Source organism: Lissotriton vulgaris, unplaced genomic scaffold (assembly GCF_964263255.1).
Source record: "Lissotriton vulgaris unplaced genomic scaffold, aLisVul1.2 SCAFFOLD_388, whole genome shotgun sequence".
NCBI classification, from domain to species: domain Eukaryota; kingdom Metazoa; phylum Chordata; class Amphibia; order Caudata; family Salamandridae; genus Lissotriton; species Lissotriton vulgaris.
In genome coordinates, this window is record NW_028250124.1 from 1,109,234 (window position 1) to 1,133,972 (window position 24,739).

Below are 24,739 nucleotides of genomic sequence, written 5' to 3' on the forward strand. Positions count from 1 at the left end.
AGACGCATGTTATGTTTAGGTACAGGCCTAGAGATATTGCAGCTCACACAGACGCATGTTATGTTTAGGTGCAGGCAGAGTTATTGCAGCGAACACAGATGTATGTTATGTTTAGGTGCAGGCCTAGAGTTATTGCAGCTCACACATATGCATGTTATGTTTAGGTGCAGGCCTAGAGTTATTGCAGCTCACACAGATGTATGTCATGTTTAGGTGCAGGCCTAGAGTTATTGCAGCTCACACATATGCATGTTATGTTTAGGTGAGGGCCTAGTGTTATTGCAGCTCATGCAGATGCATGTTATGTTTAAGTGCAGGCCTAGGGTTATTGCAGTTCGTGCAGATGCATTTTATGTTTAGATGAGGGCCTAGGGTTATTGCAGCTCACGCAGACGCATGTTATGTTTAGGGGCAGGCCTAGAGTTATTGCAGCTCACACAGATGCTTTTTATGTTTAGATGAGTGCCTAGGGTTATTGCAGCTCACACAGATGCATGTTATGTTTAGGTGCAGGCCTAGAGTTATTGCAGCTCACACAGACGCATGTTATGTTTAGGTGAAGGCCTAGAGTTATTGCAGCTTGCGCAATCACATGTTATGATTAGGTGCAGACCTAGGGGTATTGCAGTTCACGCAGGCGCGTGCAATGTTTAGGTGCAGGCCTAGGGTTATTGCAGCTCGTGCAGACGCATGTTATGTTTAGGGGCAGGCCTAGAGTTACTGCAGCTCACACAGATGCTTTTTATGTTTAGATGAGGGCCTAGGGTTATTGCAGCTCAAACAGACGCATGTTACGTTTAGGTGCAGGCATAGGGTTATTGCAGCTCACGCAGGCGCATGTTATGTTAAGGTGCAGGCCTAGGGTTATTGCAGCTCGTGCAGATGCATGTTATGTTTAGGTGCAGGCCTAGAGTTATTGCAGCTCACACAGATGCATGTTATGTTTAGATGAGGGCCTAGGGTTATTGCAGCTCACAAAGACGCATGTTATGTTTAGGTGAGGTCACAAAGACACATGTTATGTTTAAGTGCAGGCCTAGGGTTATTGCACCTCGCGCAGACCCATGTTATGTTTAGGTGCAGGCCAAGTCTTATTGCACCTCACACAGACGCATGTTATGTTTAGGTGAGGGCCTAGGGTTATTGCAGCTTGCGCAGACGCATGTTATGTTTAGGTGAGGGCCTAGGGTTATTCCAGCTCACACAGGCGCATGTTATGTTTAGGTGAGGGCCTACGGTTATTGCAGCTCACACAGACATATGTTATGTTTAGGTGAAGGCCTAGAGTTATTGCAGCTCGCGCAATCACATGTTATGATTAGGTGCAGACCTAGGGGTATTGCAGTTCACACTGGTGCGTGCAATGTATAGGTGCAGGCCTAGGGTTATTGCAGCTCGTGCAGGTCCATGTTATCTTTAGGTGAAGTCCTAAGGTTAGTGCAGCTCGCGCAGGTGCATGTTATACTATGGTGCAGGCCTAGGGTTACCGCAATAACGCCCAGACACATGTTATGCTTAGGGGTAGGTTAGCATTTTTATAGCTTGCACAGACGCATATTATGTTTAAGTATACCCCTAGGATTATTGAAGCTCTCACAGATGCATGTTATGTTTATGTGAAGGCCTAGGGTTATTGCAGCTCGTGCAGGCACATGTTATGTTTAGGTCACGGCCTAGGGTTATTGCAGCTTGCGCAATCACATGTTATGTTTAGGTGCAGGCCTAGGGTTGCTCACGCAGACGCATGTTATGTTTAGGTGAGGGCCGAGAGTTATTGCCACTTGCGCAACCACATGTTATGTTTAGGTGCAGGCTCAGAGTTATTGCACCTCACACAGACGCATGTTATTTTTAGGTGCAGGCTAGCATTATTATAGCTCGCACAGACGCATATTATGTTTAAGTACAGCCCTAGGATTATTGAAGCTCGCACAGATGCATGTTATGTTTAGGTGAAGGCCTAGGCCTAGTGTTATTGCAGCTCCCAAAGACGCATGTTATGTTTATGTGCAGGCCCAGGGTTATTGCAGCTCGCAAAGACGAATGTTATGTTTAGGTCAAGGCCTAGGGTTATTGCAGCTCTTGCAGGCACATGTTATGTTTTTGAAGGCCTAAGATTATTGCAGCTAGCGCAGACGCATGTTATGTTTAGGTGAAGGCCTAGGGTTATTGCAGTTCACACAGATGAATGTTGTGTTTATGTGCAAGCCTACATTATTGCAGTTGGTGCAGGCGCATGTGATATTTAGGTGAAGGCCTAGGGTTACTGCAGCTCACACAGACGCATTCTATGTTTTAGTTCAGGCCTAGGGTTAGTGCAGCTTGCACAGGCGCATGTTATATTTAGGTGAAGGCCTAAGATTGTTGCAGCTCGCGCAGATGCATGTTTGTTTAGGTGCAGGCCTAGTGTTATTGTAGCTCGTGTAGACGCATTTTATGTTTAGGTGAAGGCCTATGGTTATTGCAGCTCGTGCAGACGCATGTTATGTTTAGGTGCAGGCCTAGGATTATTGCAGCTCGTGCAGACGCATGGTATGTTTAGGTTCAGGCCTAGGGTTATTGCAGCTCACGCAGATGCATGTTATGTTTCGGTGCAGGCCTAGGGTTATTGCAGCTCGTGCAGACGCATGTTATGTTTGAGTGCAGCCTTAGTGTTATTGCAGCCTGTGCAGACGCATGTTATGTTTAGGTGCAGGCCTAGGGTATTGCAGCACATGCAGACGCATGTTATGTTTAGGTGCAGGCCTATGATTATTGCAGCTCGTGCAGACGCATGTTATGTTTAGGCGCAGGTCTAGAGTTATTGCAGCTCACACAGATGCATGTTATGTTTAGGTGCAGGCCTAGGGTTATTGCAGCTCGTGCAGATGCATGTTATGTTTAGGTGCAGGCCTATGGTTATTGCAGCTCGTGCAGACGCATGTTATGTTTAGGCGCAGGTCTAGAGTTATTGCAGCTCACACAGATGCATATTATGTTTAGGTGCAGGCCTATGGTTATTGCAGCTCGTGCAGACGCATGTTATGTTTAGGTGCAGGCCTAGGGTTATTGCAGCCTGTGCAGACGCATGCTATGTTTAGGTGCAGGCCTAGAGTATTGCAGTTCACGCAGGCGCGTGCAATGTTTAGGTGCAGGCCTAGAGTTATTGCAGCTCGTGCAGACGCATGTTATGTTTAGGCGCAGGTCTAGAGTTATTGCAGCTCACACAGATGCATGTTATGTTTAGGTGCAGGCCTAGGGTTATTGCAGCTCGTGCAGATGCATGTTATGTTTAGGTGCAGGCCTATGGTTATTGCAGCTCGTGCAGACGCATGTTATGTTTAGGCGCAGGTCTAGAGTTATTGCAGCTCACACAGATGCATATTATGTTTAGGTGCAGGCCTATGGTTATTGCAGCTCGTGCAGACGCATGTTATGTTTAGGTGCAGGCCTAGGGTTATTGCAGCCTGTGCAGACGCATGCTATGTTTAGGTGCAGGCCTAGAGTATTGCAGTTCACGCAGGCGCGTGCAATGTTTAGGTGCAGGCCTAGAGTTATTGCAGCTCGTGCAGACGCATGTTATGTTTAGGGGCAGGCCTAGAGTTATTGCAGCTCAAACAGATGCATTTTATGTTTAGATGAGGGCCTAGGGTTATTGCAGCTCATACAGACGCATGTTATGTTTAGGTGCAGGCCTAGAGTTATTGCAGCTCACACAGATGCATATTATGTTTAGGTGCAGGCCTAGAGTTATTGCAGCTCACACCGACGCATGTTACGCTTAGGTGCAGGCATAGGGTTATTGCAGCTCACTCAGGCGCATGTTATGTTTAGGTGCAGGCCTAGAGTTATTGCAGCTCACACATATGCATGTTATGTTTAGGTGCAGGCCTAGAGTTATTGCAGCTCGCGCAGATGCATGTTATGTTTAGGGGCAGGTCTAGCGTTATTGCAGCTCACACATATGCATTTTATGTTTAGATAAGGGCCTAGGGTTATTGCAGCTCACAAAGACACATGTTATGTTTAGGTGAGGGCCTAGGGTTATTGCAGCTCACAAAGACACATGTTATGTTTATGTGCAGGCCTTGGGTTATTGCAGCTCGCGCAGACCCATGTTATGTTTAGGTGCAGGCCTAGGGTTATTGCACCTCACACAGACGCATGTTATGCTTTGCTGAGTGCCTAGGGTTATTGCAGCTCACAAAGACGCATGTTATGTTTAAGTGCAGGCCTAGGGTTATTGCAGCTCGCGCAGATGCATGTTATGTTTAGGTGAGGGTCTAGCGTTATTCCAGCTCACACAGACGCATGTTATGTTTAGGTGAGGACCTAGGGTTATTGCAGCTCACACAGACATATGTTATGTTTAGGTGAAGGCCTAGAGTTATTGCAGCTTGCGCAATCACATGTTATGATTAGGTGCAGACCTAGGGGTATTGCAGTTCACACTGGTGCGTGCAATGTATAGGTGCAGGCCTAGGGTTATTGCAGCTCGTGCAGGTCCATGTTATGTTTAGGTGAAGTCCTAAGGTTAGTGCAGCTCGCGCAGGTGCATGTTATACTATGGTGCAGGCCTAGGGTTACCGCAATAACGCCCAGACACATGTTATGCTTAGGGGTAGGGTAGCATTTTTATAGCTTGCACAGACGCATATTATGTTTAAGTACACCCCTAGGATTATTGAAGCTCTCACAGATGCATGTTATGTTTATGTGAAGGCCTAGGGTTATTGCAGCTCGTGCAGGCACATGTTATGTTTAGGTCACGGCCTAGGGTTATTGCAGCTTGCGCAATCACATGTTATGTTTAGGTGCAGGCCTAGGGTTGCTCACGCAGACGCATGTTATGTTTAGGTGAGGGCCGAGAGTTATTGCCACTTGCGCAACCACATGTTATGTTTAGGTGCAGGCTCAGAGTTATTGCACCTCACACAGACGCATGTTATTTTTAGGTGCAGGCTAGCATTATTATAGCTCGCACAGGCGCATATTATGTTTAAGTAAAGCCCTAGGATTATTGAAGCTCGCACAGATGCATGTTATGTTTAGGTGAAGGCCTAGGCCTAGTGTTATTGCAGCTCCCAAAGACGCATGTTATGTTTATGTGCAGGCCCAGGGTTATTGCAGCTCGCAAAGACGAATGTTATGTTTAGGTCAAGGCCTAGGGTTATTGCAGCTCTTGCAGGCACATGTTATGTTTTTGAAGGCCTAAGATTATTGCAGCTAGCGCAGACGCATGTTATGTTTAGGTGAAGGCCTAGGGTTATTGCAGTTCACACAGATGAATGTTGTGTTTATGTGCAAGCCTACGTTATTGCAGTTGGTGCAGGCGCATGTGATATTTAGGTGAAGGCCTAGGGTTACTGCAGCTCACACAGACGCATTCTATGTTTTAGTTCAGGCCTAGGGTTAGTGCAGCTTGCACAGGCGCATGTTATATTTAGGTGAAGGCCTAAGATTGTTGCAGCTCGCGCAGATGCATGTTTGTTTAGGTGCAGGCCTAGTGTTATTGTAGCTCGTGTAGACGCATTTTATGTTTAGGTGAAGGCCTATGGTTATTGCAGCTCGTGCAGACGCATGTTATGTTTAGGTGCAGGCCTAGGGTTATTGCAGCTCGTGCAGACGCATGGTATGTTTAGGTGCAGGCCTAGGGTTATTGCAGCTCACGCAGATGCATGTTATGTTTCGGTGCAGGCCTAGGGTTATTGCAGCTCGTGCAGACGCATGTTATGTTTGAGTGCAGGCTTAGTGTTATTGCAGCCTGTGCAGACGCATGTTATGTTTAGGTGCAGGCCTAGGGTATTGCAGCACATGCAGACGCATGTTATGTTTAGGTGCAGGCCTATGATTATTGCAGCTCGTGCAGACGCATGTTATGTTTAGGCGCAGGTCTAGAGTTATTGCAGCTCACACAGATGCATGTTATGTTTAGGTGCAGGCCTAGGGTTATTGCAGCTCGTGCAGATGCATGTTATGTTTAGGTGCAGGCCTACGGTTATTGCAGCTCGTGCAGACGCATGTTATGTTTAGGCGCAGGTCTAGAGTTATTGCAGCTCACACAGATGCATATTATGTTTAGGTGCAGGCCTATGGTTATTGCAGCTCGTGCAGACGCATGTTATGTTTAGGTGCAGGCCTAGGGTTATTGCAGCCTGTGCAGACGCATGCTATGTTTAGGTGCAGGCCTAGAGTATTGCAGCACATGCAGACGCATGTTATGTTTAGGCGCAGGTCTAGAGTTATTGCAGCTCACACAGATGCATGTTATGTTTAGGTGCAGGCCTAGGGTTATTGCAGTTCACAAAGACGCATGTTATGTTTAGGTGCAGGCCTGGGGTTATTGCAGCTCGCGCAGATGCATGTTATGTTTAGGTGCAGGCCTATGATTATTGCAGCTCGTGCAGACGCATGTTATGTTTAGGCGCAGGTCTAGAGTTACTGCAGCTCACACAGATGCATGTTATGTTTAGGTGCAAGCCTAGGGTTATTGCAGCTCGTGCAGATGCATGTTATGTTTAGGTGCAGGCCTATGGTTATTGCAGCTCGTGCAGACGCATGTTATGTTTAGGCGCAGGCCTAGGGTTATTGCAGCCTGTGCAGACGCATGCTATGTTTAGGTGCAGGCCTAGAGTATTGCAGCACATGCAGACGCATGTTATGTTTAGGCGCAGGTCTAGAGTTATTGCAGCTCACACAGATGCATGCTATGTTTAGGTGCAGGCCTAGGGTTATTGCAGTTCACACAGACGCATGTTATGTTTAGGTGCAGGCCTAGGGTTATTGCAGCTTCCACAGACGAAGGTCACCCTGGCAAAATGATGCAAGGGTGTCTGTGTTGGCGGACAGCTGCTGTTTGTGAACCAGGGCAGGCAAGAAGGACAGTATCTTCTCAATATAGCCTATGTTCGAGGCATATGGGCTGCAGATGGTACATTATGAATAGATCGCCATCTGGTATTGGGCTCGGATGATTGCACTTTGTTTTTCTCTTGGAGAGTCTTTTGTATCTTGGTGACTCCTCCCTTGGTTGGTAGTGCGCATGGGCATCGGCTCCATCCTTAGATTGTTTTTTTCCGCCATCGGGTTCGGATGAGGATCGAGACGCTCCAGATCAACTTCAGAAGAAAGTGATTTATCGGCGCGTATTCCCTTTCCAATTCGACGGTATTGTTATCGAACGCGTTCATTTCCATTCCGACGCGTTGCAAATTCAAAATCGAAGAGAAAAACTTGGATCTACGTCGAAGAACAGGAGGCCTTTCTCGACGCAGTCAAGCCCGGAGTCCATGGAAAGGACTCCATTCAAAAAATGTCCAACGTGTGGTGCTAAGTTCCCACACAAGGACCTACACGAGGTGTGCAACCTCTGTCTATCGCCTGAACACGAATCCAGGGACTGCGAAGCCTGCGCAGCATTCTCCTCCAAGCTAACGATTAGAAATCGTCGAGCTCGAAGACACAAGGTTTCCAGAATGCAGGCGGAGGCGATCCCGGAGCTGTTCGGGGACGAGCAAATCGAGGAAGAAGAGGACCAGTCGGGTCGGAAGGGGACCAGTCGGAGGTCGAAGAACTCATCGAGCAACAAACCGTGAGTGACGACGTCCCCTTACCGAAAAACCGACCCCGTGCGGTAACGACCCCGCCCTCGGGCCCGGTCAAACCGCAGAAAAAAGTTTCCGACGCCCCGCCCTCGGGCCCGGCAACGAAACCGAACCTGAAACCGAAACACTCGGACTCCCACCATGTTGGATCCGAGAAAAGGGCGACATCGACTTCGGCACCGAGGCAACAAACAAGGGAAAGCTCGGTATCGAAACATTCCATGTCGAAACATAAATATGATTTATCGCCCAAAAGACACTCGATACCCAGAAAGTCGGAATCGAGCAGACATTCGGTGTCGAAAACAACAAGATCTGACGATCGAAAACAAAAACAGCTCTCGGAACCAGGATCTTCGGTACCGATTCAGGAGCAACAGACAGATCCCAAACAAAAGATCTTGTTTATTGATCCACAAACTGGGAAAGTGGTCACGAAGAAGAGAAAGAGTGAACAGTCAGAAGATAAACCTCTTCCTTCAAAAAAGAGAACAATGGGGACAAATATAACTCCTCCTGCTTCTCCTCGACCTAGAGTCACACCCTCTTCTCCTATTCCTCACAATAGACCAAATATTCCTACACCCTCCACACCAAGACCAGCTACACCTCAGTCAGATGTAGACAGTGATCTAGGGGAGGGAGAACATCAAGGGGATGACGAAACTATCCCAGATGAGGAGGACCCATGGGAAAATTATGATGTAGGGTCAGATGAGGACAACGACCCAGAGCTATATCCCTCAAAGCCTTCACCACCTGATGATAACACAGGTTTTGTGCAGCTCATTAATAGGGCAGCAAAATATCACAAACTAGATATGCATACAGAACCTCAAATAGAGGATTTCTTGTTAGAGACTCTACCTAATGCACAGAGAACATCAGGTACTCTTCCTATGTTGAAGGGTCTTCTTAGTCTCACAGAGGAAATATTCGAAAACCCAGTGAGAGCCAGGGTGTTAAACCCAAGAATTGATAAAAAATACAAAGCGGCTCCAAAGGACCCAATATTTATTAAAGGGCATGTACCTCTAGACTCGCTGGTGGTCTCAAACGCTCGTAAAAGAGCAAATTCATTATCTACAGGAGAGGCTCCTCCACCAGATAAAGAGTCGAAGTTAATAGATGCATCAGGCAAAAGAGTAGCATCACAGGCAGCGAATAGCTGGCGTATAGCCAATACACAAGCACTACTCGCACGTTACGACAGGGCACATTATGATGAGTTAGAAAAACTTCTCACACATCTCCCAAAAGAACATCAGAAGAAGGCAGATCAATTAATACAGGAAGGTAAAATAATAACCAATACTTCCATTAAGTGTGCATTAGACGCAGCAGACACTGCAGCAAGATCTATTAACACCAGTGTCATGCTAAGAAGACATGCATGGCTTAGAATCTCAGGATTCAAACAAGAAGTACAAACAGCCCTACTGAACAAACCATTTGATCAGAAGACACTGTTTGGCTCAAGCACAGACGAGACCTTAGAAAAAATGAAGAAAGATACAGAAACGGCTAAGTCAATGGGAGCATTGCAACAGCCAACACACAGAGGTTCCTTTCGTAGATCCACCTATAGAGGGGGCTCAAAGAATACAGGAACGAATCAGCAATCCACCTCTTTCACACCAACATCACCCAGAGGTAATTCAAGAGGCAGTTACAGAGGTAACAACAATAAGGGTAGAGGCCGCGGAAATAATAACAACCGCAATGCCTCAACACCAAAACAGTGACTTCATAGAACTCCCCCCAGACCACATAACACCGGTCGGGGGACGTCTATCACAGTTCCTACCTGTCTGGGAGAACATCACATCAGACAAGTGGGTGAGACAAATTATCCAACATGGTTATTGCCTAGAACTCACAGCTACCCCACCAAACATCCCCCCCAAACAGCGTCCAATGAGACAAGATCATCTGACATTGTTAAGAGAAGAAGTTCTAGCACTTCTACAAAAGCATGCAATAGAGAAGGTTCCAAAGGATCAACAAGGAACAGGAGTATACTCTCTATACTTCCTGATCCCCAAAAAGGATGGGTCCCTAAGACCAATATTAGACCTCAGACCTCTCAATGCTTACATAAATTCGGAGCATTTCCACATGGTCACGCTCCAACAAGTACTCCCTTTACTGAAGAAAGGGGACTTTCTTTCTACACTGGATCTAAAAGACGCTTACTTTCATATCCCAATTCACAAAGCCCACAGGAAATACCTAAGGTTTGTGTTAGAAGGACAACACTATCAGTTCAAAGTCCTTCCCTTCGGTGTCACAACAGCACCAAGAGTTTTCACAAAATGCCTAGCTGTGGTGGCAGCACACCTAAGAAGACAACAAATACATGTCTTCCCATACTTGGACGACTGGCTAATAAAGGCCAAGTCAAAAGAAGAATGTCTTCACAACACACAGAAGACAATTCAATTGCTGCACCACCTAGGGTTCACGGTGAACTACAAAAAATCACACCTGCAACCAAACCAGATTCAGCAATACCTGGGGGCTACAGTAGACACAGAAAAGGCAATAGCATACCCCAACCCAATCAGAGTACAGAGATGGTCGGGTTAATACAAAGATTTCAACCACAACACTCACTACCAGCACGAGTGTTTATGCAACTATTAGGCATGATGTCCTCCTGCATACTGCTAATACCACATGCCAGACTACAAATGCGCCCACTACAAGAGTGTCTAGCGACACAGTGGAATCAGGCTCAAGGTCAGATTACAGATCTGGTGTTGGTAGACGACCGGACGTATCGCTCTCTGAAGTGGTGGAACACAGAAAACATTTCCAAGGGACGGTCGTTCCTAGAGCCAATTCCACAAGTGATAATAACAGCGGACGCATCGGTCTCCGGATGGGGAGCGCACATGGACAGATACACAGTGCAGGGGAAGTGGAGTGTGCAGCAAAAGAAACTGCACATCAACTACCTAGAACTATTAGCAATATTTCTAGCACTAAAAGCTTTCCAAATGCAAATAAAAAGCAAAGCAAAGCAGTCCTGATCAGAACAGACAACATGACTGCAATGTATTATATTCAAAAACAGGGGGGGACACACTCTTTCCAACTGTCCAGACTAGCACAGGACATATGGAGATGGGCCATTCCTCAAAAGATCTACCTGTTAGCGGAACACCTACCAGGAGTTCAAAATCAGATAGCAGACATCCTAAGCAGACAGTCAGAACAAGTACACGAATGGGAGCTGCACGACCAAATACTGCAGCCATTCTTCCAAAAATGGGGGCAACCAGAGATAGATCTGTTTGCCAATCATCAGAACGCAAAATGCAAAAACTTCGCATCCAGGTACCCACACCACCGGTCCCAGGGCAATGCACTGTGGATAAATTGGTCCAACAAATTTGCTTACGCATTCCCTCCTCTACCACTAATTCCGTTACTGGTTCGGAAACTGCAGCAACACTCAATGACAATGATACTAGTGGCACCCACGTGGGCAAGACAGCCGTGGTTCACCACGCTGCTACAACTCTCACAAGTACCACATCAAAAGCTAAGATTATTACCCATGCATCTTACACAGAACCATGGAGAAATAATGCACCCAGATCCCAAACAACTGAACCTAGCGATCTGGCTCCTGAAGTCATAGAGTTTGGGTATTTAGATTTACCACCAGAATGCATGGAAATCATTAAACAAGCAAGACGTCCTACCACCAGAGCATGCTTTGCAGCAAAATGGAAGAGGTTTGCTATACACTGTAACAGTAAGCACATCAACCCTCTGGACGCATCCACTAAACAAATCATTTGCTATTTACTACACTTACAGCAATGTAACCTAGCATATACCTCTATCAGAGTTCATCTCGCAGCCATAGCGGCGTACCTACAAAACAGGCAACATCTCTCACTGTTTAAAGTACCTGCAATAAAAGCTTTCATGGAAGGACTCAAAAGAGTCATTCCACCAAGAAGACCACCTTCCCCAGTCTGGAATCTCAACATAGTGCTTACCAGACTAATGGGGCCACCCTTTGAACCTATGCATAGGTGTGAAATACAATTCCTCACATGGAAGGTGGCCTTCCTCATAGCTATCACGTCACTTAGAAGAGTAAGTGAACTGCAGGCTTTTACGATTCAAGAACCATTTATGCAGCTACACCAAAACAAAGTGGTTCTTAGAACAAACCCAAAATTCTTACCGAAGGTTATTTCAGCATTCCACATCAATCAGTCAGTGGAATTACCGGTTTTCTTTCCAAAACCACAAACAGTAGCAGAAAGAGCCCTACATACATTGGATGTTAGAAGGGCCATATTGTACTATATAGAAAGAACACAAACTTTCAGAAAGACAAAACAGGTATTTGTTGCGTTTTCTCCCACACATAAAGGCAATCCCATCTCCAAAGCGGGCATTGCCAGATGGATTGTAAAATGCATTCAAATATGCTACTTAAAGGCAAAGAGAACATTAACTGTTCCTCCTAGAGCTCACTCTACACGTAAACTAGGAGCATCTATGGCATTCTTGGGAAATATTCCACTAGATGACATATGCAAAGCAGCTACCTGGGTTACACCGCACACCTTCACAAAACACTATTGTGTAGATGTGCACACAACACAACAAGCTAGAGTGGGACAAGCAGTATTAAAAACATTGTTTCAGACAGTTGCAACAGACACGGGCGACCACCGCTAGGGAGAGAACTGCTGTATAGTCTATTCATAATGTACCATCTGCAGCCCATATGCCTCGAACGGAATATGCTACTTACCAGTATGCATCTGTTCTTGGCATAGAGGGCTGCAGAGTGGTACATGCCCTCCCAGCCTCCCCGGAAACCTGTGTCTGTTCCAACATTATCTTATTTAGATACACTTACATGGGCACTCTTATCTGTATTCTACTATACTACTCCATCTAACCCTACTATGGCAAAACAATCTAAGGATGGAGCCGATGCCCATGCGCACTACCAACCAAGGGAGGAGTCACCAAGATACAAAAGACTCTCCAAGAGAAAAACAAAGTGCAATCATCCGAGCCCAACACCAGATGGCGATCTATTCATAATGTACCACTCTGCAGCCCTCTATGCCAAGAACAGATGCATACTGGTAAGTAGCATATTCCTTATGCCCGTTTATTGTGACCCATGGCAGCACAGCAGGAAGGTTTGCTGTGCTGCCATGCATCAAAATATAGTGAATGAGACCCCCAGAGCTTAGCATGTATGTATTGTGGCAGCGATGCACTGCAGACATGGGCAGACACCTCTCCTGGGGCAGATACATGTTCAGAGGAAGACACCTCTCCTGGGACAGATGCCTCTCCTGGGGCAGACATATGTCCTGGGTCAGACACCAGGTTTGGTGCAGACATGTCCTGGGGTGCACACCTGACCTGGGCAGGCACCTGACCTGGGCAGACACCTGACCTGGGCAGGCACCTGACCTGGGCAGACACCTGACCTGGGCAGACACCTGACCTGGGCAGACACCTGACCTGGGCAGATACCTGACCTGGGCAGACACCCGACCTGGGCAGACACCCGACCTGGGCAGACACCCGACCTGGGCAGACACCTGTCCTGGGGCAGAGTGAGCGGTCAAGGTAGAGTGGACAGGTGTCAGTCCAGAGGCATCAAGCATTGGTAAGATATTGTCTGAAGAGGAGCTTCTCTTAGAAAAAAAGTAGGGCTGGGCCTGATGGTTCTATGCTGGGGTGTCCTTTCACTTCCTGCCCTCCCTAACAAGGCTACACTGTAAAGAATGTTTATTGCTGTCTCAGCACATCTCTACAGCTCTCTTTTCTGTTTGTCATGTAACAATGTGTTTCGGTCTATATCTTATATCTAGAGTCAGAGGCAGGTTGAGTTCTTCAGGCATCCTGGGCCGGATAATGCTACGCAGGTGTGCCTGTTTAATACAAATATACTGATCGGTTTATTGTGTAAAAACGAGGTCCTCTGTGTTGTGTCAGGGGGTGAAGACTGTTTCCTCAACCGGTACACTACAAGTCTGGAATCTACTCATCCACTACATTGACCCTCCCAAATCATTTATCCATATTCACCAACCCTAACACTAGTGTTACCTTCTATCCCTAACATTGAGTGAGCTTCAGTGCGACCAGGGTGCCTCGACTGAAGTTACTGCTCTGTCGGGTTGTGGGCTAGCAGGCATATGCACGCCCACAACAACATGGCACGAACAGCACGCCCATTCCTTCACGTTATCCAGACTACTCACAGTTATTTCAAGGCAGGGCTTTAAGTGGGCCAGGTCTCACCGATGCTCAGCACCGGCAGTTCTTAAAAGCAGGTGCCCCAACGGGCCCCTATCGGGCTCTACTTTTTTACCTTCAGGGTGGAAGGGAAAATAAGCTTAACTGCAATAGTACCATACTTCACTGCTTTTGATTTAACTGCAAAGAGACTAATTTTCCTGTTCGATATTCCGCAAACTTGAGCACCAGTTACATTACACAAGGACGTATTCATGTTTTGGATCACAGGATGTTGAGCCGACGTGAGGCTCGAACCTGCTTTCCCAGTTCGAAAGTCGGCAGCTCTTGCCGTACGCCACAACCGCGCCCGCAAGAATAGAAGCTTGTTCAATCTTCTATACAACAAATCTATAGAAGTTGCTTATTTATCTTACGCAACTAACAACCACTGGCAAAGCCAATAGTCCTGGCTCGTTGTAGGTGTAATGTTGTTTGTAGTGCTACATATCTGAATGAATGGACAGAAGCCGCAAAATACCAGTGGGGAAGCACAGATTTTTAGCTTGTGTTTTAAGCAATGCCCATAGTTAAATCGACCACTCCCCTATGAGAGACCTCCAGCTTATCCCACTTAAAGCCCTGTTTCAAGGTATGTGTAGTTTATAGATACGTCACTCAGCCCATCTATCCTTCTTTCAGCCTACTCAATTGAAAAATGTTATTTTTACCGGCAATTTTTTTGCATTTTTAGTTCTTGACTTTTGCGCTCTTTTTAAGTTTAAGGATATTATTGGAGGCTTCAATCATTCGGTGTTCACTTCACCGGGGCTTGTGGCTCCGCCTTTCAGCAGCTGGTGGTCTGTGTAGAGAGCCGATAGTTTGTCTGCTAAGGCCTGTTTTTTTAGGTCGCGCCTGGGCAGCGCATGCGCTGCTGCGAGGCATGCTGCGTTGGAGTATGTACTTGAAGCCCCGCCTACTCTCCGTCCATGTTTCTCATTGGCTTGTGTAATTATCCTTCATAAATGCTGGCTTCTGATCGTTACTAGGCCTGTTCGTCCCTCCTTAGTACGGTCTTGTGTTACTTTCACTCGCATGAGGACGGGCCCTTTTAGTTTGGTTGTTCCATGGTACGTCTTCCTAAATCTGTTAGCACTATTTTCTTTAATGAGTTCTCTCGTGCTCAGTTGTGAACACCAGCTTGTTTATTTAACTTGTAGAAAGTGGGAGCTCTTCAGGGGCCATGGGGGACAGAAGGGGGCAACTCAGCGAGGCCGTCAAGCATTTGAAATGCAATAGGTCTCGCATTTGTGAGAGTTTGAGCTATTGGCATTGTAAATGACGATGCCTTTCATTTATGGTTTAAAAACCAATACATAAATAAAGGCATTGTCATTTACAAGGCCAATAGCGCAAACCCGTGTAACTGTGAGACCCATTGCATTGCAGATGCTTGTTTGCTATTCCTACCACCTCGACGAGGTGCCATTTTTGAAGGCTGGCCTGGAAGTTTCTCATGCTCCACTGGGCACGTACAGGCCACAACAACATACCTTATTGCATGGCCTGTGAGCGGCTGCACATGCTACGATGCTTCTACATCAAAATGCACTTAATGTGAACCAAAGCAAGGTAATTCATTAATCCAAAAAATAGAATATATGACAGGTCGCACACATGGTCAATATCATCCAGCCAATCCGAGAAATCCCACATTTACCTTTTGTGGCGCGCTCCATGTTCAAGTGATCACACAGGGGTGCTCTGAAAAGAGACCGTAAAAGGGAGCCTCGCGCGTATATGGGGGCGATGGACAGACTGCTATGGACCTACTAGTGATGAGGATGAGGCCGCCATGCCCTCGCTGTAAGGGTGTAGTGCAGTTCATGCTAATATATGGTATTATGATGAGAATGATCATATCCCTGCCTCTCGTCCCAGCCAGACTGCCAATGAACTCGAACAGCTGCTGGATTGGTGTCTTAATGATCAAAATTAAAATAATTCACAAAAAAAGGAGAGCCTCACAGCGAATGCAAGAAACACCTGAATCCAGCGCACTACTCCAGTGGCTCGGCAGGCGCAAGGGAAGGCGCTTCGAAGACAAGCCCCTCTGCATCCAGGCACACTGTGCGTGCAGCGCTGCAGTGTGTGGAGCAGGTACAGAGCAGGTTTTGAGGATGCTCGGGTGAACATAGGCGCGCCAGCTCAGCACCTCTCACCCTCATGCTGATGGGCGACTGACCTCCATACTGAGCGGGAGGGGGCGCACTCACCTAATACCAAGCTGAAGAGAGCGTGAATCTCGTACAATGGAAAGGATTCAGTTTTATAAAAGCAGCAACTCAAGACTTAGACAAAGGAGTTGTTTACAGCAACATCTACTTACCTGTGTAATTCCATTTTAGGTGTCCTGGGCTTGGCTGGGGTACTCTTTTTCTCTTTAGGGTCATCCACTAAACCTATTGGTAACTCGGTTACTTTACCAGCCTGCCAAGAGTGCTGTAACACCCTTGCTCAGCCGCTTTGTCAAACATAAACAAGTTGCTTACCTTTGGTAACTCTCTTGCTGGTGAGTGCTCTTTCTAGTAGACGTCAATTTCTCGTCTTTTGCCTCAGTGTTACTTGGACCCAGCTGTCCATTGTCAATCAGAGGGGGGAGGTCTCGCCGTGATATTTAGGAAGGAATTTCAGTTAAAGATGTCTAAAATCACGCTGCCCAGCCGCGAAGCAGCCTTTTTCAGACTGGCTATGAGCAGTGTTAGTTCTATGGCAGGGTTTCTTCTGTAAAGACCCCCCGTCCGGCGAGAGCCTTTCTCGATGATCTTGCTGAGACAGTGCCCCCTTACATTATTCGTTATCCTTACTTGATTCTGCTGGGAGATCTGAATCTTCATTTGGAGGATTTAGATAACAGATATTCCAAGGAGCTGATTCAAGGGCTTCAGGCTGTGGGTCTAACTCACTCGTCAATACCCCACTCACAATAAAGGTCAAACGCTGGAAAATATTTATACTAACAATGCCCTGGTAGAAGGACAACTACCGGTGCCCATAGTAGGGTCTGACCATTGTGTTCTCCCTTTTACTCTCACCTCCACTAGAAAGATCCCCTGCAATTCAGGAAAGGGCTCTGCGCCCTCCTTGGTTCGGAAATGGGATGCGTTAAGCGTCGAGGCCTTTGGGGGTACGCTGGCGTCAAGTATCCCAGTTTTAGGGTCCGAAGTAAATGTAAAATGTAAATTGATACTTGTATAGCGCACTACTCACCCGCAAGGGTCTCAAGGCGCTTGTACGAATACCGCTGTGGAACCCATCCTGGCTTTCCCTGTGAGGCGTCCACTCCTGGGCCCCCCAAGGTGGAGGCCAGGCATCCTTAGCGTTGTGGGGGCCGTTCTGGAGATTAAGCAAGCTATTGCCCAGAGTTGCAGAGTGGGACTCCATGATTGGAATAGGCACCGAGGCGAGAACTATCAGGTCCGTGGAATTTTGAGCCCAAGATCCGCCGAGGTGGGGAATTGAACCCTGGTCCCGGGCTAGACCTCTGCATCAGGGTCTGCCACTCTAACCATTGAGCCACACTTCTCCACTAGTACATACAGCTGAGGGGCTAGTCTCTCTTTGGATCAAGGCGGCAGTTGATTCCATTATTTCTCTGAAACCAGGTAAAAGCACCCGTAGAACTCCTTTCGCTAAATGGTTCTCGGTGGAACTGGCCCTTCTAAAAACGGACAGTAAGCACCTTGAACGCCACTGGAGAGAGAACAGGGTGCTATACCTGGCCGCCCTCAAGCTGTATCATCACTGCATTAGGAGAGTACGGTGGGACTTTTACTTTGAGCACATTGTAGCTGCTAAAAACTCCACCAAGTACATCTTCAATGTGGCAAGAGAACTAGATCGTGTGACAGCCACAATGCCAGTCTCCGCTAATTATTGCAATCAGGTTGCCGACCTTTTCATGAGCAAGATTGATCAAATTTACGCTGCCTTCCCTGAAAGTAGCAGGAACCACATCCCGGCTCCTGTAATAGAGGGTTCAGGAAGTGATAACAGTTTTGCTTTCTGCCTGCCTGTAGTAAGTGAGGTTCTTAAACTTATGGAGGCAGTTAAATCTGGGTCGCCTCGGGACCCGATCCCCCCCAAGATACGTGAGGCTAGGGAAAGAAGTAATTGCTCCAGATCTCACCTCGCTTCTGAACATTTCTTTTAGCTCTGGTGAGGTTCATAGTAGCTGGAAGCATGCCATGGTGGTTCCCTTGTTAAAGAAACCCTCCCTAGACCCTGATCTCCCAGAAAATCTTAGACTCATATCTTTACTACCTTATATGGCTAAAATTGCAGAGAAGCATCTTAGCTATCAATTGTCCCTATTCTTGGAAGAGAGACAAGTACTGCATGAAACACAGCCAGGGTTCAGACCCCGACATAGTACCGAGTTGGCTCTTCTTCTTGCCTCAGAGGCTTTAAAACTGCTGCCGACGAGGGAAGAACGACCGCTCTGATCCTCCTTGACCTGATTGCTGCGTTTGATAGGTCTCCCGCGGCCTTCTCTTAGAATGGAAGGGGGAGGCCGGGGTCTGTAGAGTGATATGAAGGGGGATTAAAAACTATCTGGAGAATAGATCCTTCCAGGTTCCACAGCATCCTTTGGAATCCAGAGTCTGTCCAGTCTGTCCATTGTCGCTAGGGGTGCCGCAGGGTTCTGCTCTTAACCCTACCTTATTTAACATTTATATGCACCCCCTGGCAAACATTGTGTTGAGACATGGGGTTAAACTGGTATCATATGCTGATGATACACAGCTGATTGTCACCCTGGAGCAAAAGAAGGCGGGAACGGCTGCCAGGTTCAAGGTTTGGGGGAGCTTGCCAACTGGATGAAGCTCAGCTGTTTGCAGCTGAATGCGGCCAAGATGGAGGTGATAGTAGTCGGTAAGCAGCCCTCCCTTTGGTCACACTTCTGGTGGCCGGAGAAGCTGGGACCGTCCCGACCCCCAAGGCCAAGGTTAAGAATCTAGGAGTGTGGTTTAATGACTCTCTTTCATTCTCCGAATAGATGTCAGCGGTGGCTGGTGCCTGTTTTGGCATTTTGAGGTTGCTGCAAAAAATTCAGGATCTTCACACCAGTAGAGGCTAGACGGACGATTATACAGGCCCTTGTTACGTCGCGTTTAGACTACTGTAACATCTGGTACCTAGGGGTGACCCCAAAAATCTGTACATCCTGCAGAAGGTTCAGAATGCTGCAGCCCGCCTAATTTTGAACATTCCCAGACAGGCCTCGGTCGGAGAGGCTCTGAGGAAATTACACTGGCTCCCCATACAGGCCAGAGTTTCTTTTAAGGCCTTGTGTTTCTCGTACAGGATCTTCAATAAGCAAGGGACTGGCTTCTTGCACCCCCTTCTTACCCCCTATAGACCTGCACGCTGCCTAAGGTCCGTGGGCACGGCAAAGTTGATCGTGCCTAGGGTTCGGAAGGTACGGGCAGGTGGGAGTTCCTTTGAATTCCTTGAGGTGAAAGCCTGGAATAACCTCCGTGTTGACCTATGGAAGTGCCCATCGGATACTTTGATTCGGAAAAAACAACGTGGCTATTCCGCTGTCCTCCGGATGGCTGGAAATAGGCCATAGGTAGCTGTTCCATAGGGGGGCCCTGGCTGCAGGGTGGGGGGTGGTCTTGGGCTAGTTGCTGGGTACTTGCTGGTGTTTAGCACGGGGACACTCCATTGAGTAACCAGGCGCTCTACACGCTGTATAAATAAATAAATCCTAAGTAGATTTCAGGCCTTCAGAGGCAGACGAGTGATGCAGGAATCAATCATAAGACAGCCCTAGAGGCGCGGATGAAGGAGCTCTGGGAGTAAATACAATAACCTTAGTCCTGATATGGCAGAAGGGATCTGACCAGCATTCTGACGGGTGTGTTAATAGAACTTGTGACGTAGCCGCGTGGGATCTTATTAAAGGCTGTACTGACTGTCAATGGTTTAATGGGGTAAGCACAGGTGAGGTACGCAGAACCCACCGTTAAAAATAAATGTTGCATCAGAAAAGCTGATCAAGTGAGAAATACGTTGGACGTGGCTTGTGCCTTTGGAACTGTGACATCAGTGAGTACAGGTAGAAAGCCAGCGCAGTATACAATGGAATGGTGAAAGGTCATGAAAAATATTCCGATTGTTACAATCGTAGAGAACTAAGCAGCAGATTTACAAGCCCCTTGTGCCGCCGGTGCATCACGTTGAGTGACGCACTGGTATCGCAACCTGCTGCCTGATATTTACAAGTACACGTAAAGCCACCCTGCGTGGGTTTACCTGAGCTTGTAAATATCGCCTCTTTTAACGCAACACTTGTTGCGTGTTGGGGGTGTGACTTGGGTGTTGCTGTGGGTGTTCCCACTCAACACCCATGTCCACTGATGTATTTCCAGATTTATGAGCAATTGTAAATCTGGAGATGCGTCAGTCTGCGACGCCACCCTAGGGGTGGTGTAGTGAGGAGCAACAAGGAGAAATGTTTTCATTTCTCCTCGTTTTATTCCTCTTTCAATGCGTGCTGGATTCTACAGCACACATTGGAAATAACCTCAACTGATGGTTTTTGTGCAGGAAGGTGCCCCTTCCTGCACAAAACAGATGCATAGCTTCTCCAGCAAGATATGCAGATTTTTTGGGTTGTCCCCTCACCCCTGGGAGACTAGCTGTCAGGCAGACACCAGCCGTGGTTGCACGGAGGTTCTCTGAGTACTCTGCTGAGCCTTTCCTATACCTGGCTTGGTATGTTAACAGGTGTGGTAGTGGGGGTCTCACTTTTATTTAAAACTTGCAGGCAGGATGTAAATGTAAATGTAAATGTATAGGCATTTATATAGCGCACTACTTACCCGGAGGGTCCCAAGGCGCTTCGACCGCTGCGAAACCCTTCCTGGCTTCCCTGAGAGATGGTCCCTTAATGGGTATCTCCAGGTAAGACCAGGCATCCCCGGCGGTCTGGTGGGGCCGTTAGTGAAGATGAGGCAAGCTAATGCCCAGAGTTGCCGAGTGTGATCGCTGATCAGAGTGGGCACCGAGGCGAGAGAATTATTGGGTCCTGCTGACCCTGGTCCAGAAACCTGCCGCGCGGGGAATCGAACCTTGGTCCCGGGCCGTCCTCTGCTCTCGGGTCTGCCGCCTCTAACCAGTGAGCCACACTACTTCACTTCACAGGAGAACTGTCTCAAACTGTAGAACCAGCCCGGGGCACTTTTTCTTTCAGGTGTCTTTCTCAGGCTGCTCTCGAGACACATCCTCTGTGCAGAGGGATGCTTCTCACAGCAGGGAACAATGGGGAGCCTCGCTGACATCAGCCCTGACTGAAGGGGTGAGCAGGGACAGACCTAGGGGCAGGCCTCACCTGAAGGTTTGCTTGTGTTTCACAACAAGCTTGACCCCACAATCCTCAATGTGGCAATGCTTAGGGAGAGTAAGTAATGAGCAGTTTGTTACTAGTCAAAAGATCTCACAGAATGTCTCAAGGAGCCCTGTCTCTGCTCCCCTCCTTCAGTGTCTGTGTCTCTTCCCTCCAGCGACAGGAATTTGAGCAATGCACCTCGACTGTGCACAGTTCTCACTCTCCATCGTGTACACAGCCAAGCAAGGGACATCCAGAATGACTTCCACTGGCCCATATTACTCAGGCTCAGTTACATACTTCATGCATGTGCCACACAGACGGTGCACATCACCATGCTTAGAACACGGTATGTTAGCGCTAAGGACTGCTAAGGGCATAGCCGCAGAACTCTGCACTGCTGGGCCCAGTAGGCCTCCGCTGCAGTTACTCCTATAACAATCCACACAGCTTGCTGCCAACACCGCTCTACATGCCAGACCCACGTAGGGGCAGAAGTACACTGTCAACAGGGGAAGACACACATGGTGCCCCCTCCAGATCAGAGGACACATCCAGAACCTCACTCATGTCAAGGGACGGGCTTAGGCCTTTGCACACACTCCAGACACAGTGCAACGCTTATCACAGCAGGGTCGTCTCCATCCTGGAGCAACCATAAGAGAGGCACGAAGAGGTGTGAGGATTCTGCACGTGGGTAAACTGAATGAGGATCAGGGTAAAACAAAAGGGCAGGCCGCGCCTGAACATCTCTTACCTTGCATACCGGAGTGAGCTGCACCGCCCCTCGCCCCTACCATCCACCCAATGGAAGTATTAAAGTCTGTTGCTAAGCATAGGGTCTGATTGAATCTCTTAAGGAGGCCTGTCCCCTCAGTGTCCAGCTCTCCTCCCTCTAGCTTCAGGAATGCCAGCAATGCCCTCCCACTTTCCGGGACACAACCTTAACTTCCATCTTGTATAGGCATTTATATAGCGCACTACTTACCCGGAGGGTCCCAAGGCGCTTCGACCGCTGCGAAACCCTTCCTGGCTTCCCTGAGAGATGGTCCCTTAATGGGTATCTCCAGGGTGAGACCAGGCATCCCCGGCGGTCTGGTGGGGCCGTTAGTGAAGATGAGGCAAGCTAATGCCCAGAGTTGCCGAGTGTGATCGCTGATCAGAGTGGGCACCGAGGCGAGAGAATTATCGAGTCCGCTGAACCTGGTCCAGAAACCTGCCGCGCCGGGAATCGAACCCTGGTCCCAGGCCGTCCTCTGCTCTCGGGTCTGCTGCCTCTAACCAGTGAGCCACACTACTTCTTGGTGATGGTTGGCCGAGCCCAGGGTATCTAAAGGCATTTCACTGGCCTTCATTACTGGGATTCATCACTCACCATGCATATATGACACATGCTACACACCGACACACCAGACACGCATTCAGGATGTCTGTGCTAGATCAGTGCACAGAAGTGAAACTTCACAGTGGTGGGCTAGTAGGTCTCAACCTGAGTGCCCTACGTAAAAAGATCTGATCACACCGTTGATTGTTTAAACACTGTACGCTGCACATGTGATCTGTGCTACATCCACGCAGACGCTGTAGGTCACCGTCCACAATGAGGGCCCGCGTGGGGCTGATCTCCTGAGAACAGGACACTTCCAGGACTTCCCTCAGCCAGGGACAGGCCCAGGCCTCTGCATGCATGCTTAGATTAGATGAAGCAGGGAACACAAGCAAAAGCCACGATATGCAGCCGGGCACTCAGGATCGAGAGCATACCCATACACTATGCCGGCTCAGTCCCGTCCCAACAAGGAACAACCATTCATTCAGAGTGGAGGTGGAACTTATGAAAGCAGCCAAGACAACTGTTCGAGAATATGAGCTGAACTGGAGATGTGTCTTCACTTACCTTTTGTATGTGTGAACTCAGTGGGTTGCAGAATGTGTTATTTGTGTAATATAAGTAAATTTGTTCTTTTCGTGGATGGAATCATGAACCCTAGTACAGAATGTTCCTTACTGCTGCTCAGAGGGTCTGGGTCTGATTTCGATTTCAGCGAACGGGTAACTCTGTCACAGCAGTGACTAATATCCCATCGCCCAAATTATAAATCCCATAAAATCCTGTGGGATTTCTATTTCGGCGGAAGGGACATCTGTCACCGTTGTAACGGAGTAACCTGTCCGCTGAGATCTAAATCCACCCTCTGTTTTTTTTTAAATTGATTGAAATGCTGTGATGTTTGAAAGAGATGCAAAGACATTGTGGTTGAGACCCTCACGGGTGAGTTGTTCCGTTGTATAAACCTTGATTGATCGATACTAAGTGTTTGCTTCACTTGTAATCTAACAGGGGACGGAAGCACGAAGAGACAAAACCTGATCGATAAACCAGCCATGCGCGAACCAACGGCAGAACAGCTCACAGCGACCATGGTTGACAGCGTTAAGGAGTCGATAAGCCAAATGTGGTCAGCAAGTGATCAGCAACCGCGCGGCGAGGAACCCGCCCATTCGCAAAGCGAGCGCAATCGGCAAAAGCTTTCCAGTGCGCTTCTGATGACACCAATTGAGTACATACCAGAAACAGACAGGAGATGTGAGAGGAATGTGGGAAAGTACCACACTCTTCCACACAAACAAAGCCCAGTGCACGGGTTCAGATCACAACTCTACCAGAAGAAAAGCCACGCAGGACTTCAGCAAGAGCGCAAAGAGGAAAGCGGATACAAATGCACTGTATGCGGGAAAGTTTTTTCAGCAATGCCAAACCTTATTAGACATACTCGAATACACACAGGAGAGAGACCTTATCACTGCACTACCTGTGGGAAAAGTTTCAATCAAAAAGAAATACTTTTTAGACACCAACAAATTCATACAGGTGAACGGCCGTACCAGTGCAGCATTTGTGGAAAAAGCTTCAAGCGAACGGACCACCTGCTTGATCACCAGAGGGTACACAAGAATCACGCAGCACGATTGTGAAAGGCGTCTGTTGGCAAATGTATGTCTGTGGTATTTATAGAGTGCAAACTCACCCAAAGGGCAGTGGAGCACTGTGCAGGGTCAAAGAAATGTATGTCTGTGGTATTTGTGTAGTGCAAACCTAACCAAAGGGCAGGGGAGCGGAGCACGGTGCAGGGTCAAAGACAAGCATGCCGTCAACGAGTGATGCGGGGGTAGCTGGGTTTTGGAGCAGAGGAGACTGCGTCAGCTCTAAATGAATCAGGACCCGTGTAATACGAAGTCCAAGAGCCAAACACAACATAACACATTTGATCACACAGGACATCCAGAAATCCGGTGTAACTACGGTCACACTGCCAGCAAAGCGGGTCAGCAGATAGCAATTGATAGTAAATTGAATATTATAATGTTCTGTGGGATTTTGATGCAATGGGGGTACGGTAGGCCACATTAGCAGGCATGTTCTAGTGCCTTTATGCTGGAGGGTGCACCTCACACAGGACTGTTTGGAGTCTTCCAAGAGAAAAAAGTTATAGAAAATATTTTAGAATGTACGGCAAAGAGG

General features: G+C 47.8%; 1 protein-coding gene across 1 annotated transcript in view; it reads left to right on the plus strand.

Annotated features, from left to right (window-relative positions):
• Window positions 1-24,332, plus strand: part of LOC147663363 (uncharacterized) — a 187,949-nt gene extending 163,617 nt beyond the window's left edge. The window contains exon 16 of the mRNA XM_086950499.1: window positions 23,558-24,332. Coding sequence (XP_086806625.1) covers window positions 23,558-24,192 — 635 coding nt within the window. The 3' untranslated portion in view covers window positions 24,193-24,332. The remainder of the gene's footprint in view (window positions 1-23,557) is intronic.
• The last annotated feature ends 407 nt before the right edge of the window (window positions 24,333-24,739 follow it).